This window comes from Triplophysa dalaica, chromosome 8 (genome assembly GCF_015846415.1).
Source record: "Triplophysa dalaica isolate WHDGS20190420 chromosome 8, ASM1584641v1, whole genome shotgun sequence".
Lineage (NCBI taxonomy): Eukaryota > Metazoa > Chordata > Actinopteri > Cypriniformes > Nemacheilidae > Triplophysa > Triplophysa dalaica.
Window position 1 is genome coordinate 16,393,473 of NC_079549.1, and position 15,846 is coordinate 16,409,318.

General features: G+C 38.3%; 1 protein-coding gene and 1 long non-coding RNA gene across 4 annotated transcripts in view; both read left to right on the forward strand.

The window, feature by feature from the left end:
- The window catches only part of plcl1 (phospholipase C like 1), a 51,046-nt gene extending 40,056 nt beyond the window's left edge, over positions 1-10,990 (forward strand). For both annotated transcript variants that reach the window (XM_056754886.1, XM_056754887.1), the window contains exons 4-8: positions 2,008-2,370; positions 4,380-4,583; positions 5,268-5,343; positions 6,736-6,845; positions 8,041-10,990. In XM_056754886.1, the coding sequence (XP_056610864.1) occupies positions 2,008-2,370; positions 4,380-4,583; positions 5,268-5,343; positions 6,736-6,845; positions 8,041-8,208 (921 nt within the window). In that variant the 3' untranslated portion in view covers positions 8,209-10,990. The remainder of the gene's footprint in view (positions 1-2,007; positions 2,371-4,379; positions 4,584-5,267; positions 5,344-6,735; positions 6,846-8,040) is intronic.
- Positions 10,991-11,879: 889 nt separating this feature from the next.
- The window catches only part of LOC130427591 (uncharacterized), a 94,856-nt gene continuing 90,889 nt past the window's right edge, over positions 11,880-15,846 (forward strand). For both annotated transcript variants that reach the window (XR_008907321.1, XR_008907320.1), the window contains exons 1-3: positions 11,880-12,077; positions 12,955-13,090; positions 14,159-14,238. This is a non-coding gene — a long non-coding RNA (uncharacterized LOC130427591). The remainder of the gene's footprint in view (positions 12,078-12,954; positions 13,091-14,158; positions 14,239-15,846) is intronic.

Consider the following 15,846-nt stretch of genomic DNA (forward strand, 5'->3'; position numbering starts at 1 on the left):
ATACAATACATTTCTCCTACATGAAACATACATGTTTAGAATACTGCTGACCGTTGATCCAAATCCAGAAAGAGGTTAATGGATGCAGTGTGTCTCCATAGATGCAGTGAGGTGATGCAGGTGTGTGCAACTTACGCCCCTTCCTAGATCTGTAAACTTAATGGCCAGCTAACTCTAATCTTGCTCTGGATTGTAGTTCAAGACTACAGTCTAGGTAACTTGTTCCCACTATAAGTGGGTGCCAGTTTCTCCCAGCTTGGCTCTTTTTCAATGAGCTGACCTTTCATTCAGTAGAATCTAATTAAATTTGCGAGCCAAATTTAGAAAGAGATGCAGAAGGTAGTTTCCTGCTACAGGTGGACACTTGTTTTTACCTGTGACACACGACAAGTATGCTTGAGTGTGTATATTGAAGGGTAAAACAGGGGCAGTATTATTAAGAATACTGGTTTATAGCACTTTGGAAATATTACATTGGATGTTTCTACATTTTTTTTATTAATCTGTATAGTAATTGGAAGGTTAAATAGGTAAGACCCCTTACTGTACCCCTTACAATACTGTATAATCTGCTATTAGGATTTAACCTATAGCTTGTACCGTATGGTGATCTGAAGAGCAGGTTTTCTGGGGGTTCAGTGAAACCATAAATATATCTCCCACGCACACACTTTCTCGATCCTTTGGGATTTTGTTCCTCTTGTTGTTTGAGTCTGTTTGTCTTGTTGCTTGGAGCTTGAGGACGTCATACAATTACAAGTCATGGGAGGAGATTTGACTGCTAGATTGAGCCCTAGACACACAGATACTCACTCACTCACACACACACACACACACAGGAGCAAGGATACATCCCCTGGTGGGATCTGATAGAATGCTTTTGCCTCTCTTCCTGTGGCCTTTTCCACTGAATGCATTAGTCACTGAGAGACATGTGCCCCTAATGATGCCCCAGTATCATCTTCTCTGCCAGGTGTGTGACATATTTTGGTCATAGGTGTATTTTATGTGTAACCCACATAAAAGTACTGTGGTGGTACCATGTTACAGTGATATATGTACCGATATATTATGTCTGATACATCAATGTTGTTTAAATGTTTTAGGCATTTATTTGGGATGCATATTTAATGGGACAACATAATTGTTTTATATCATGAAATGTGTGTATGCACACATGGCGACAAATGAATATGTTTGCTCTTCAAAAACTCATTTTTGACTTTGAAATGAGCAGTTGTTTGGAGTGATAGTTCACCCAAAATAGTCATCTTTTCAACCTCATGTTGACAAAACTTGTATATGACTTTTTCTTTGAAGAATTTTTTTGAGAAATGTTTTGTGTCCATACAGTGGAAGTCAAATGGGGATGGGGAATGCTGTTTGCTGGAATGATGGTACCCGACGATGATAAAATCATTTTCATTTTTGAATAAACTATCCCTGAAAAACAAGCAAAGTTTTTATTGGGTGCAATTGTTCCCCATTTTCCGTATGTAAAAGAAATACAGACTTCCTTCTTTTCTCCATTACTTTTGTCTGTTTTGTTACTGTTTTGTTTTGTTTGGGTCTGAACATACATGGGTGAGTTTTATTATACCAGTCCCTCAGGTGTTCCTGCAGTGTAGGATTTATGATTGTGTGTTTAATTGTGTACTTGCTTACAGTATTTGTGTGTCTGTCCTAGATTACCGGGTGCCCAGGTGAAGATGTGTGCGTGCATGCAAAAAGTTTCCATGTTCAAGTAGAGGGGATTGTAGGAATGCGCAATACGCATTAAGCACTTTATGCAAATGAATATTTTGTGGCCATATAATGGTATGCTTGGGTCAGTGGTCTGGAGTTAATTTTGCATGCTGAACAATGCTTGACAAAGGGTTTGTTCATATGTTTACGTTCATGACCCTGATGCTTTAATGTATTGAATCAACCTGTTGTTTATATATTGTTGTTGATAAATATTTTTTGCCTATATCATAAATCTCACTCACTGTTTTCATCTTTCAGGTAAACATGCCGGAGCTAGCCTTGCTACGTTTTGTAGTTCTGGATGACGACTACATAGGTGATGACTTCATTGGCCAGTACACCATTGCCTTCGATTGCCTGCAGCCTGGCTACCGCAACGTGCCCCTGTTAGGCCTCGCTGGAGACCCTTTACCCCACGCCAGCCTGTTTGTACATGTGGCTGTCACTAACCGAAGAGGTGGGGGTAAGGCTCAGAGACGGGGTCTGTCTGTCAGGAGAGGGGTACGGCGTGGACGAGAGTATGTCACACTCCGTAACACTGGAATCAAAGTTCTGGATGATGCTTTCCGCCCCGCCGGCGGACCTCTACGAGAGGCTACGGACCTGCGAGAAGATGCACTGGTAAGGAAGGGGACGCGTCACAAGTTTAGACATCCGAAAGAATGAACATTAGTAATGTAATTGTTTTAAAACTAGCCAAGCTACAACCAGGTGATTCTACCTGACTACTTTTTGTTTTGGGAGTATATTTATTGTTTCTTTTTAAAGCCTCGGTTTTGAACAAGTATGACCAGACGCAGAGCACATCTCCGCCATTGTCATGGAGCATTGCCATCCAATGTGAGAGCAAAGCTCAGTTTTGATTACTATTTCTGGGTTCTACTTACATGCTTAAATATAACTGTACAGCTGTTATTTAAAAAAAAAGGTTAGATAAAAACAAGCAACAAATGTCCTGCTAGTCGAGACTTTGGGATGGATGTGTGATGAGTAAGGAAGGTATTGAGGGGTAGAATATCTGTGGAGTCAGGTGACGGGGTTGGGATCAGATACCACCCGTGTGTTAGGTGTAGAGACAAAGACAAGAGAGAAAGAGTCTCCAAAATTACTGTGTTCACAAAGACCTTCTTATCATAGGAATATGTGTGACTGCATACAGTGAGTCCCTCCAAAACAATCGCAACATTGATTTAAACCACATACTGTATACAGTAAGTCACACTTAAAAATTATATTTTGTTATTCATTAACATTTAGCGTTTTTCTCCTGGTTCATAACTGTAAACTCAAACCCTAGCAAATGTAAAAACTCAAGTCTGATATTTCTTTAATGGTTTATATTGTTTTGCATTTATTTTTAAAGAAGTTATAATGGTTTGAATGATTTTAAAGGAATTTTACTGCCTTTAATATTATTTCTACTGATGGATTATTTTGGTTGGATGTTAAATCCTATTGGAATAATGTCCAAAACACACTACAAGAATAATTTTTAATGGTTTTAATTGAGAAGCTAACGGTTTGGTTTCTATTGTTCTTTTTTATAGTATTATTGTTTTTTTTGTCAGCAGGATCTATACCCTATCCGTCGACCCCTAAACCTGCATCTTTATATTAAAAAAAAAAAGTTGTTTAATATATTAGCTGTTTTCCTCATGGGGACCAGAGATGTACCCATAAGGTCAGTTACTGGTATTTCCATCTACTGAAGGAATTACCAGTTTAAAAACAAAGACATTTTGTTTCTTCTTTGTCCAACTGTAGGCTTGCCTTGCATAAGCATTATTCCTGTATAACACTCTTCAGTTGGTGTTATTGAACAACAGCAGTGTCCTCTTCATTCATCGCTGACTAATTATTCAGAACACCCCCATAGCTTGTCTATTGCGTACATATAAACACAGATATGTACGCAAAGCAGCAACTTCAGCCTGCAGAAACACACAAACACAAATGGGTTTGATTATCATTGTGGGTGTGTGATTCTGTCAGGTGGAAAATAGAAACTGGCTTTATATCTGCCACACTGTAATGAGAGGAAACACGATAAAAGCTAAAATCCGATAAGATCAAAAACAGAGGCACTTCCCTGTTGAAGAAACCAGCATATGCTGGTAGGTATGTTTTGATGGTGGTTTGTTCTGGTTAAAGCTGGTCATGTGCTGGTTTAAGCTGGTCACGTGCTGGTCCTTAGTGGGTTTCAAGCTGGTCAAACCAGCATCAAACATACCTAACCCAGCATTTGATGGTTATTTCAACAGTGTTGACAGCTAAACAGACACAGAAAACGGTTATAATGCAAATGTGTTTGTTTGCAGATGGGAAGCTCATTTTTTTTCTCTTGCCTTTTACTTGCCGCTCTTTTTTTTCAATTGATTTGAATGTTAATTTGAATAACTCTTCCTTGTTTTGTTTCAAAGTTCACACAGGTTATTTACTGTCAACATATGTGACAAATTAGAAAGTACCTGCATGTTTCTCTTGTTAAAATTTTTGAGCCTTCAGCTTTTTAAATTGTTGGGTCACACTTTCCATCCTGTATTAGTTCCCTTTACCGGTGACACTTGCTGTTATTGAAATATTTGTGGTGAGCTAGTGTAACTATTCGTTCACGCTTCCTCTTTCTTTAGTGTTCCACTGTGGCTTTTAAAGAGCAGTGTGGGCTCCCCCCGGTGGCCACAATAAAGCAGTGCATCCAGAGCTTAGCCACAAGGCTGCAGAGTCCAGACGGACCCCCAGGAGCCACACTGGCACTGAAGGAGGGTTACCCATACCTGGAACCCCTTGGAAACTTGACAGACGCCACACGTAAACTGCTAAATGGTTATGACACAGTAAGAGACAAACATTATGCAAGTCACACAATGTAGAGATGTTTTATTGTATTGTTGAATTGAAGTCTGTTATGTGCAGGGAGTTAAATGCAAGACAGCACATGAAGGGAAAATGTTTTGGGTGTTAAACAACTTTATATGCCTTTTTTGGAATACAGTAGTTTATTTGATTCTGGGTTCTGTTGTGTGTTTGGGATGGGTAGAGTCAGACGGCACTGACTGAAAGGACATTTTATAAATATCTTTACTGTGGGAGAGGGCAACAAGGGTATTTCCAAAAAAATGTTATTGCTTAATATTCCACTTTCATGGTCCTGGAGCTGAAATTGAGATCAGAGTTGAGCTTTTAGTATTAATATGGTCTCATATGATGCTCAAGAAAATGTAGGAAATATAAAAAAAGACACAAATGAAAACGTAAGTGAATAAAATCCATTTGTGCTTGTTGAGCATTTAGTGGAAAACTCATTGGCATTAATACAGATATTGGAACATGCTGTTATTTGTTCTCATTGAAACACACAAGCATCAGTCAGGTTTACCATTTAATTGGGTCGCTGTCTACAAAAAACAGTTGCATCTCTTATTTTTTCCTGTAGGTTTGCTTTTAACCAGATTGCCATAAATGTTTTTCTGTACATTGTGAGCAGACCATAATCCTGTTCATGTCTGTGGCCTCCTCAGATGATCTCTGCCAACAAGCAGCTGATTGAAAACGCAGATGGAGTGCAGGAGAGAATCGCACAAGTGCAAAAGGAAGGTGAGTGGAGGTTGGAGCAGATGAGAGTATGATTCATTTTTGTCTTTTCACTATGTTCAGTTTCTATTAGGGCCTGATGGATGTGTGGACATCATCAGAAACAGTTTATAAATTACACAAATTAACAACAATAAAAGTTGTGTTTCGCTTTAATTTAACTGTTTCTTTATGAGGTTTGACATGCTGAATACGACAATCACATCATTTGTTTTACCATCGACGTAACTCACAAAATATATATATATTTTCACACATTTATACATTTTGGTATTATTACTTATACATAGAAATTACAAGGTACTGGCATAACACTGGATTCAAAACAACAGTTTAACATCACAGTTACTATGTATTTTTGTGGAAACTATAGCTCCATAAAATGGTACTTGTTAAATATAGGGCTGTCAAACGATTTATTTGCTTCCAAAATAATAGTTTGTGTTGACACATATTGTGTAATAATTGTGTAAATTAATTTTGTCGAAACACATGTACACATATTTAGGAAATATTTGCATGTATGTTTTTACATTTACCAATAATTTAAATTATATATAAATGTTTACATTTTTCCAAAATATATGTTTTTATAAATACAAAATTAATATGCATAGTAGGTTTCCTCCGGGTACTCCGGTTTCCTCCCCTGGTCCAAAGACATGCATGGTAGGTTGATTGGCATCTCTGGAAAAAATTGTCCGTAGGGTGTGAGTGCGTGAGTGAATGAGTGAGTGTGTGTGCCCTGCGATGGGTTGGCACTCCATCCAGGGTGTATCCTGCCTTGATGCCCGATGACTCCTGAGATAGGCGCAGGCTCCCCGTGACCCGAGGTAGTTCGGATAAGCGGTAGAAAATGGAATGGAATATGCATAGTACACAGACATACAGTATATTATGTAAACAAACTTTTATTCTGGATGCGATTAATCACGATAATTTGTTTGACAGCCCAAGTTAAATAGTTACTCCTGTAAAATTATAATGAATTAATCAACGGCCAATATTGAGAACCTTATTGTGGGTAATCGTTTCACTTACGGTAGCTGTTTTGTTTGAAACTACTGAGGAATTTCGTTCACATTAGTCATTCCCATGTACACACGTCTGCATTTTAGTGAAAATACTCCGTTTCATGTCCTTATGAGGACACATTGATGAAATATGAAAAACCACACCTTCCATTTAGGAATGTAGAGCATTACACAGGCCTTGACAGAATTTATCAAGAGGAGCACACTATTCCCTAAACCAAGGATGATGCAGTACATGCATCTATTATTTGGTTGCTATGTTCATACGGAATCACGTTCACTCCATAAATGGCATTTTAAAAAGCCTTGTTACTGTTAAGAAAAAAACAAGTATTATGTGTTTTATGTTATGCCCTCTCAGGCATGGTGTTTCATGAAGACCTGCCAAGGTTAGGGGAGAAGGAAAATCTAAAAGGTCGTAAACAGAGTAAAGCTGTGGAAAGCTTCATTTGGAACATCACTGTGCTGAAGGTAAATAGCGTGAGCTTTTTTTGTTTTGAAATTCTGTCTCCCAAATTTGAGTTGTCTGACCTTATGAAACTATAATGTGATTTCATGTTCTAGTTCAATTTGATGTTTACACATTTTTTTAGTTGAAAGCATGTGGAAGTCTATTTCCTTTAGAAAAACATTAGGTTTCAGTAATTTTTTGCATTGGTTCATAAATAACTGCAGTAATACAACATTTTTTGTAGCTTTTATTTTGTTGCTACTAGCCGCTGTTTCTATTCAAAATGTTTATTCTAGTGTGTCATTATTATACTTCTTTTAAACTAAAAACAGAAAATAGTTTCAGCCGACCTTTTATGTACTTCTTAGAAATGTACATACAATTACTCTTAGGTTTACTTGGCGTACTGTATACTGTCAGATAAGTCTAGGTACAGTATAATTTGTCCAATACTAAGTTATACCTGAAATATACATCTAAATGTACTGATTTAAAGTTAAAAACAATAATACCTAGAATAGATTGAAAGCTAGTAGTGTTTAATGTGCAAAATAAAGTACAAAGTGTAAACTATAAGTATGGTGTTAATTTCGCTTTATGAAAACTTAGTATACTTGCACAACTACTTAACTAGAGAATATTCAAAGTTTACTTTCATTAACTAAAAGTGTGGTTCAACTAGTATTAAACTACTAAACTATTACTATAACTATAAGTTCAGTATACTTGCCATTCCAATGAAAAGCATAGTTGTAAACTAGTTGTGTACTCAAGAGTTGACTACTGTTACATTTAAAGTATAATTAAAAATATACTTATATTAACTAAAGAAGGAATTTTGTTCCAAGAAGTATTGAAATAGTTCACTTATAAGTACACTACTAGAATATTTATATTATCATTATACTTACTACATGAAGTCTACCCCAAAATATATTTGAACTTTACTTACTGTAAGTATACTTGTAAGAATTGAACTTGAAGAATACTTATTTTTGTAAGGTTTGGGTATGATTATAAAACTGTAAATGACTTTTGTTGGTAACCCTTTCTGCAGATTTTGCTATGTAAACAGCTCACAGACAGAATGCATACTTGCTGTCAGCTAAATGTGAATGTATTACTTTGCTCTCTGACATGTGACGTCACCAGATGAAAGTCATGAAATGACTCATGGAAGAATTCTGAACGATCATTCATATTTCTTTGTTTTAGGGGCAGTGCGATCTCCTGCGCAGTGCTAAGATTGATGCTTTGGACACTTTGAGGCAGCTGGCGTTAGCCTGTGAGGCGTGTGGCCTGACATCGACCTCTGATGGTCAGTATACCTCCCATGGCTTGTCCACCCGACGCGGCAGTAGCCATGGCAACGGTCGCATCTGAGCCACAGAGACATGCTGAAGTATTCCAAGAGTATTTATTCATGGAGGAATGAGTACATGAATTTCTAAATGGACGGATTGTTGGGCCGACAGATGACCAGCTGTGTACGTCTCAGATGGACAGACAGTAGTAAAGGACATCTGTCCTTTGTTTATTGCATTGCTTGTTTTTCGAGCACAGCGTTGGCCAGTAGGTGTCAGTTAAGGACAAAATCAAGGAATGTTCTATACAAGACATACTAAATGAAGGACACGAGAGGAATTAAAACAAATTCCTTTGTAATTTATCAAAAATGACAAGCGGCATGGAAATCTTTTAATGGAATGATTGAACTAACTTTGTTACTCCTTGCCATTTGCTTGTTGGAGAGAAACATTCTTTCAAAATGAAAATTGTTTAAATGATTCATAATTTTAAAGAAATTTCTTAATATAAACAATAGTGTTGACTACAGAACAGAGTTGACAACCACACCATCAAAGTGTGAGATTTTTTTCCCTCAGGTTAGCCTGAACACATTTCCAATACTCCACTTTAAAGCGTTCAACTAAGAGTGTGATGTCACTCTGCCTCGCCTTCGGGCTTCATCTCCCTCTATGCCATCACTCCGATTGACTGCCCCCCAAGCCCTATCCAGTGTGTACGAGACATACCCAACGCCTCTACGTCTGAGGAAACCAAATCTTCATCTTCCATCTTCAGCTACCTGCAGGGACGTGACGCTGTTCGTCTTCAGCTCATTAAGAATGCAGAAGGAACACAAGTAGGCTTTGTTCAAACACAGCTCAGCGCTCCATCACAATGTTAACTGAGCCGGTTCTCACGTCCTCTATGGGATAACAAGCTTTGGTTACACCACATAGTTTTTTATCCGTGCGGAAGACTTTGCCATGTATCCCATCAAGCAAGCATTCCTGGGATTGTTTGGGGAACAAATGTGACACACACGCAATTTGATTTACATTATGGGTCAAGAGGTCAACATTATTTCCTACACAGATTCCTTGGCTTGCATTGCTTCAGAATTATGGGAAATTGAATCCACTGGAATGGTCTTCGCTATATTGTGAGAAAATCGCCAAAGTGGTACTTAACATGACAAGAATTACTGCCTGTTCTTTGATCAAAAACTAACTGATTCAAAAACTTAGCTCAAGGGGGGACTCAAGAGGATCAAATTTTAACTAATGTCTTATATTGCGTTATGTAACACTTGACAGTGTCGTGATAGACAAGGAAGACAGTGGCAATATTGTGTCTACTGCTGTTACACTTACAATAGACTAGTTTTTAGCATTCTTGATGTTTGCACCTTTTCTTTCCATAAGAGTAACAGAATAGACTTGTGAGATATAATATAAAATATATATTTTGTCTTATGATAGACATAGAAGTGTGCATATTAGTACAGAGTGTGTACGAACGTGAGGGTGCTAATGTAAATGCTTTTAAGACATTTCAAAGGTACATGTTCTGAATGTGACCAATCTCAGTCGCCTGAGGTGTTCATGTGATTGTGTTTAAATGAATAACCCTACTATTGGTTGATGTCAAACTCTTTTGTTAAGAAAGTGAAATGTTTCATTTTGATGTGAATACCAAATGATCATATATGTTGTGAATTATAGATTCAAAACAGTTCATATAATACGTGTAAAATTGAATGAAAAAGACAAGGCATAACATTTTCACTTTCTGTTGTCTTGTGTCGTCTCCGCAACCTTTTACACACTGTTTTAAATATAATTTTAAACCTTTTTATGTGATTTTAATTGTAATGTTCATTTGTCCGTCTTTGTCTTGTCATTTCTTTATCACAGAGGATCAGAGCTGTTGAGAGAGGGGCCATAATGTTGTATGCTCTCCTGGACCTGTGTGTTCCTAAAATTTGTCCCAGTTTTTTGCCTAGGGGTTGTTCTGCGACTGAAGGTGTACGGTACATATCTGAACTGGATGTGCTGATAAGTGTTCCTTAAATAACAAAACATTTGCTGAGGAGAAAAGCACCCACTAACTTTAGACGATATAGCTTAAAACTAAGTTTCCATTGCAAACCTGGCAAGCACAAGTGTCCCCTTTAAAATAATGTGTGCAAACGTATGCAAGACATGTTACCGTTACACCAACCCTTGGACAAGCACCCAGAGGATCTGTGTACCTGTAAAGGGGCCAAAAACTATAAACGTACACATTCACAGTATTAGCTTCACATTCCAGTTTTGATGGCTCTTGAGACTAATCATAGAGGTGAAATGAGTTTCAGTTTAGACAGGTACAATTATTCTTAAAAGCAAGTTCGGTGTGTCATATCCTCAAGGGTCAATGACAAACAAAACAAACCCCAGTGAGCTGCACTTTAAACTAAACAGAGGAATCTATTTGAACCAGTCCATTGATTGCTGCAGTATTAGGTAGTAGTCAACATCTTAGATGGTGCAATATTACATTGACGTTTGACATTAAACATAATGACTAGTCTAATGAGAAGCATTAATCCAGCTGTCTTAAATTAGCTGTTTCTGCTTTTTATATGTGTGGTTACTGTCCTCTGTGTTTGTTGTTCCTCTAACTTTTAAAATAATGTTTTTTTTGCATACTTGTTAGCAATTGATGTTCTTGTATAAACAGAGTATTTATTAAAAGTGACAAGTGTGCGCTGAACAGAGCAAATTTCAAAGCAACATTGCTTTTATTTCAAATCGTCGATTGTTTTTTTTATAACATTATCAAGTTGATGTAACACAGATGTGCCCCGGACTAAATAAAGCTATCTTTTACTGACTGTGGCTTACCTTACTATCTTTTGTCTCTTATCAATAGCTCTTAATGACATAAGTTGGATCTAATTGTTTAAAATACATTTATCATGATCATTTTTATGATGCAACTGTATCAGTAGCTCAGTGGTAAGAGCATTGCGTTAACAATGCAAGGTTGTGGGTTCGATCCCAGGGGATTGCAAATACCAATGTAAAATGTATAGGATAAAGCAATGTAAGTCGCTTTGGATAAAAGCGTCTGCCAAATGCCTAAATGTAAATGTAATCATAAATGCCCCAAGTTGTCCAGCAGAGGGAGACGTTTTTACTCTTTTTTTAATCATCCTAATATATCAATACAGCTGAACAGTGCATGAATTCACATTTAAATGGACGAGCACACAACATGTTGTTAGCAACCTCACCTCATGGTGGAGACAATGACACACAACTGCAGAGCAATAGTAGAAACGTGAATATCCTCTCTCTGGTGCCCTATGGAAAAGTCAAATCCTACTAGGGCTGTATTTAGAAAATCTATAAAATAAATATAACAAATTAAAAAAGACAATCTGACAGATTCTTAATTTGATATAGCGAACATCTGCCATATGCGGGTTTGTATCAGGAGCATGCGCAGATCTGCCTCCTGCGCTTCAGAATGAGGGGAGGCCACGAGTACTTTTTATAGACATACTGAAGCTCTTAAATACCCACGAAGTGGACACAGGTGTCAAAAATAAATTAGGAGCAATGGCTGCATCAAATCTTCATATTTTCGGTGTACACTCTGCGAATCATACCTGCAATTCACCTCAGATCAGCGAATGGCTCTTGCTGTGATATATTTCGCGGTCACGAGACACGCAAGAACCAATTAGATTTAAAGCGGCTGACAAACCGACAGTCAGCCATCTTGTAATTTTTAACATTTAATATTCTACTTAGTTTTCGTAAAATTAGCTAAAAATTAGTTTTTTTACGATATTGTTTCGTTTCAGAAGAGTTATTTACACACTTGGGGTAACTGCTGCCCGTTCAAAAGCTGTATCCTGTATACGATAAAGTGAAGACAATTTTATATATCAATCGTCTAGGTTTACAATAAGGGTAAGTTATGACAGAACTTTAGTTTTGTGTGAATTATTTTGACAACCTCGGAGATTCGCACGTATTGTCGACCTCGAAGAAAAGTTAAGCAACCGTTACGCTTAATGGGCGACTTTTACTTAACAGCAGTGATGGCAATCAAATCCTTGACACAGCTAGCGTCAAAACAGCTAACGTTAACTTACCCATTAGCAGTTTGAGCGTTTCGTGTTATTGTCGGGATTCTCACCGCAAATCACATCACCGGGACGTTTTTTTAACCAAAGGCGCTCGCCAGCGATGGAGTTGCGCTTCTCGACGCTAATAGGGCCCTGTTAATTTTAGCTTGGCGTGCGCCTCAGAGGAGAGCCACTTTAAGTTTAATTACAGTCTTCCTGAGGCAGCAATTTCACTGTGATTTTGGCGGAGAAGAGGAAAAAAGCGCGAGAAATGATCACCTCTTAAAAGTGTCTAAATTGCATCTTATTTTTCCCCTCTTTTTAACCACAACAAAAGGGACGGGGACAATAGCGCGGCATGTTTCCTCCCAATCTAGCGCGCTGTGACCAATTACCAAGGCCATTATCTGAGACGTATTAAAGATGGCACAGGAGGACTGATGAAGCGTGATTGAAAAGTTTGTCATATAAAGTTTCTTTCCACCATGTTGCGTTTCCTCTCTAAGCTGTGACACATTATCAACAGCCTTGCTTTCCTACATATAAATTATGTTTTTTTACTTTCATCAACGTCCTTTGGGGGATTTTTTTTTAAATTGAAACTGAAGAACTATCATATGCAGTCAATTGGATTATGTATTGTCCTATACTTGTGCGTTTCGATAAATGTCATGATGGAGTTCATTATTGTCATATATGTCATGACCTGGTTTTGACAGAATCACAATAGGATCAAAGCATCAAGGATGGACTGGCGGGGAGCACAGGGACATTTCCAGAAGGCCATTCGACTTGTGGACCTGCTGCCAAATTAAGGAAGAAAAGGTGCTGACATCGTTCCCCCGCCACCTTGGGGTAAGAAACAGACAATGTTCTTTAGGGTGGCATGGGATGGGTTTTTGCACACAGTCCTCATAATTACACTTTTATCATATTCCCTTTTGCCGATTTATGGCAGTGTTTTGGGATTGTGAAGGTTCATCTGCACCTCTCATTGAAAATATTCCTCTGCTATAATTTCCTTTTCTATTGCTTTTTTCTGTCTCTGTATCTACCTAGTTTATTAATAAATGGAAGGTATTAATAACTATGCAAATTAGTTTTTGAGTACATTTTTATAGCTTTTTTGCTGTACGCTAATTCAGACAGAGTGGAATCTGCAAATACTGTTTTTATCATCCTGGAATTATCCCTGGCTAGTTCTTTAGTCCCAGCCCTCATCCAAGCACTTTGTATTATTTCATGCAAAGTTGAAACTGGCTGACAGTTGACCTCTATAAGACAGTAGACAAAGCTAAGAAGGTATATATATATATTTTTAAAGCTTTTAGATAAGAGAAATGATTCCATGTGGCTGTCTGTGAAGTATGAAATCATTGCCTATTGTTTAAGCGTTTAAGGGTTGAGTTGCTAGTTGTTTGAAGAAGGAATAGTGTAATTGTCTCTCGGTATCATATGTGTGAAAGTGAGCCCCCCTCTGCTGGCCCTGTGGGCTGAGCTACACCCCCTACTGATGAGAGGATACCTGTGTAATCAGACGGCACACCGAGAGGCATTGTGTCATAATCACTCTCATTCACACACATCAGCTTCCTCCTGCAAGTTTCATTATCCTCCTGTCATTTACCTTTTCTTCTTTTTTGGCCACTCGCTTGTGTTACTTCTCATAGATTTGAGCTCTCTCTGCTCTGCTCTGCTCTGCTCTGCTCTGCTCTGCTCTGCTCTGCTCCGCTCGCTCTGCTCTGCTCTTCTCGCCCTGTCTATGCACCATCTTTACTTTCTCTTCTGCATCCAGCATCACTTGCTGGGATGTAGAAGAGGCCTGCGTGATTAGCACACAATGTCTTCATGCCATTTATCTTTCATCATTATGTTGACTCCTTTTCGTTTTTTCTTCTCCGCTCTCCATCTCTTGTATTACAGGAGTTGTTAATGGCCCGTGTCGCTTCAATTGGTTTCTAAATGCTTATGAGCGGGGGTCCAACTGTGCGCTTAATGAACAGGTAAGTCTGGGTAATTACAGCAATCTCAGCCCCCTCCCAAACACACACACACATGCATATGCCACTCTGGACCACACAAAGCCCAACAGGACTAAGGAAACCAGGCCCTGCATGAGTCTGCAGAGGCGGAAAGAAAGGGCAGGAGTACAGAGAGACACTGTGAAAGAAAAACAAAGGAGACTGAACAGAAAGATTTAAATGTAGTAACTGGCTATTATCGGTCATTTAGATAAATGCTTGAGATGCTGCAGCGCGTAAATGCTGGAGATGCATTTGGTAGACAAGCGTGTGTTCTTGGTGGAGATAAAATATGGATGGCTACTGAAAATGGTCGAGAGCCTGAGCAATTTACATGTAATATTTCAGATGAAATGAAGGTTCAAAATACATATGTGTTTTGGGCAGATGCATTCTGTTTTGATTTCTTAAATCTATAGACCACTTCGAAAAACATATAAACAACGCTGGATCAGTGCTGGTCTGGAATAACTTCCTGTTTTTAGTTTTTCAACACTCCTCAAATGTTTGAACAGAATACAACCAACAGGACGTTTATAACTGAGTCAAAATGTTAAACGAATACTGTATATTTAAGATGTATTTATGTAAAATGCTGCTGGACCAGTGTGTACCTCTTGCGAAGTGGTATTTATAAAACATAAATTGTGATTTTAAAGTCTGGGGCTGTCATAGGATTTAAAATGTAATACATTTTCTCTTGTTTTGTTATTCATAGCATATTTGCTATTCCTCAGAAGTTTAAATCAGTTGTGATTGTGAAATATGTGTAGGATATTTCAGTTAGATTGGATTTTGTTTTTATGATTAGTAAAATTATATATTGTATTAACAATGATGATTTCTAAAAGACATTCAGCATAATATATATAAATGCACATTTCTGGTTTGGTGGTGAAGGCATACTTCAATGATGGGGCAAAAAAGTTTAGAAACCAACATGATATCTGACATTTATTCAAGTGTTTTAAGGAATAATTTACTTGACAATCTCTCTTTTGAAACATCTCATCATTCCAGTGGGTCACATCTGTTTCCTCTGGTCTGTCCTGAGGCGGTGGATGAAGTTCCCCTCCCTAAAGCCGCCTGTAACAACCACCACCGCCAATCTGCACACACGCCCTTACCATGGATATTTATCATGGGTTTTTATAGAGAAGATGGAAGTGAATTGCTTAGGGATGGGAATTATTAATGTGGCAAAGTCATCTTAATAAAAGCGCAGATTTGTGGGAAATAGAAAATACCTAAATTTGGTGCAATGAGCAGAGCCAGCCTTGGGACCCCCACTGCTTGAATACATATTTTTGCCATTTGTTTAAACGTGCCAATTCCTGAAAAATGGAGGCAGGCTCCGAGGCAGACAGAGAGAAAGCAGCAGTAGTGATGGGGGGCAACACTTTGCCAGATGCCCTCGCCTTTATGAACGTGAATCCTCAAAGGGGCGTTGGGCATCTTGTTCTCTCTGGTCCCCGAGGACGCAATCACGGTGTGCTACTGTCTGCAGGGAGAGAGAGGAGAGGTGAAGGGGCTCGGCCCAGGGTGTCTGTTCTGTATGAGTCTCTGGTTTGACACGGCCAGGCAGCTGGT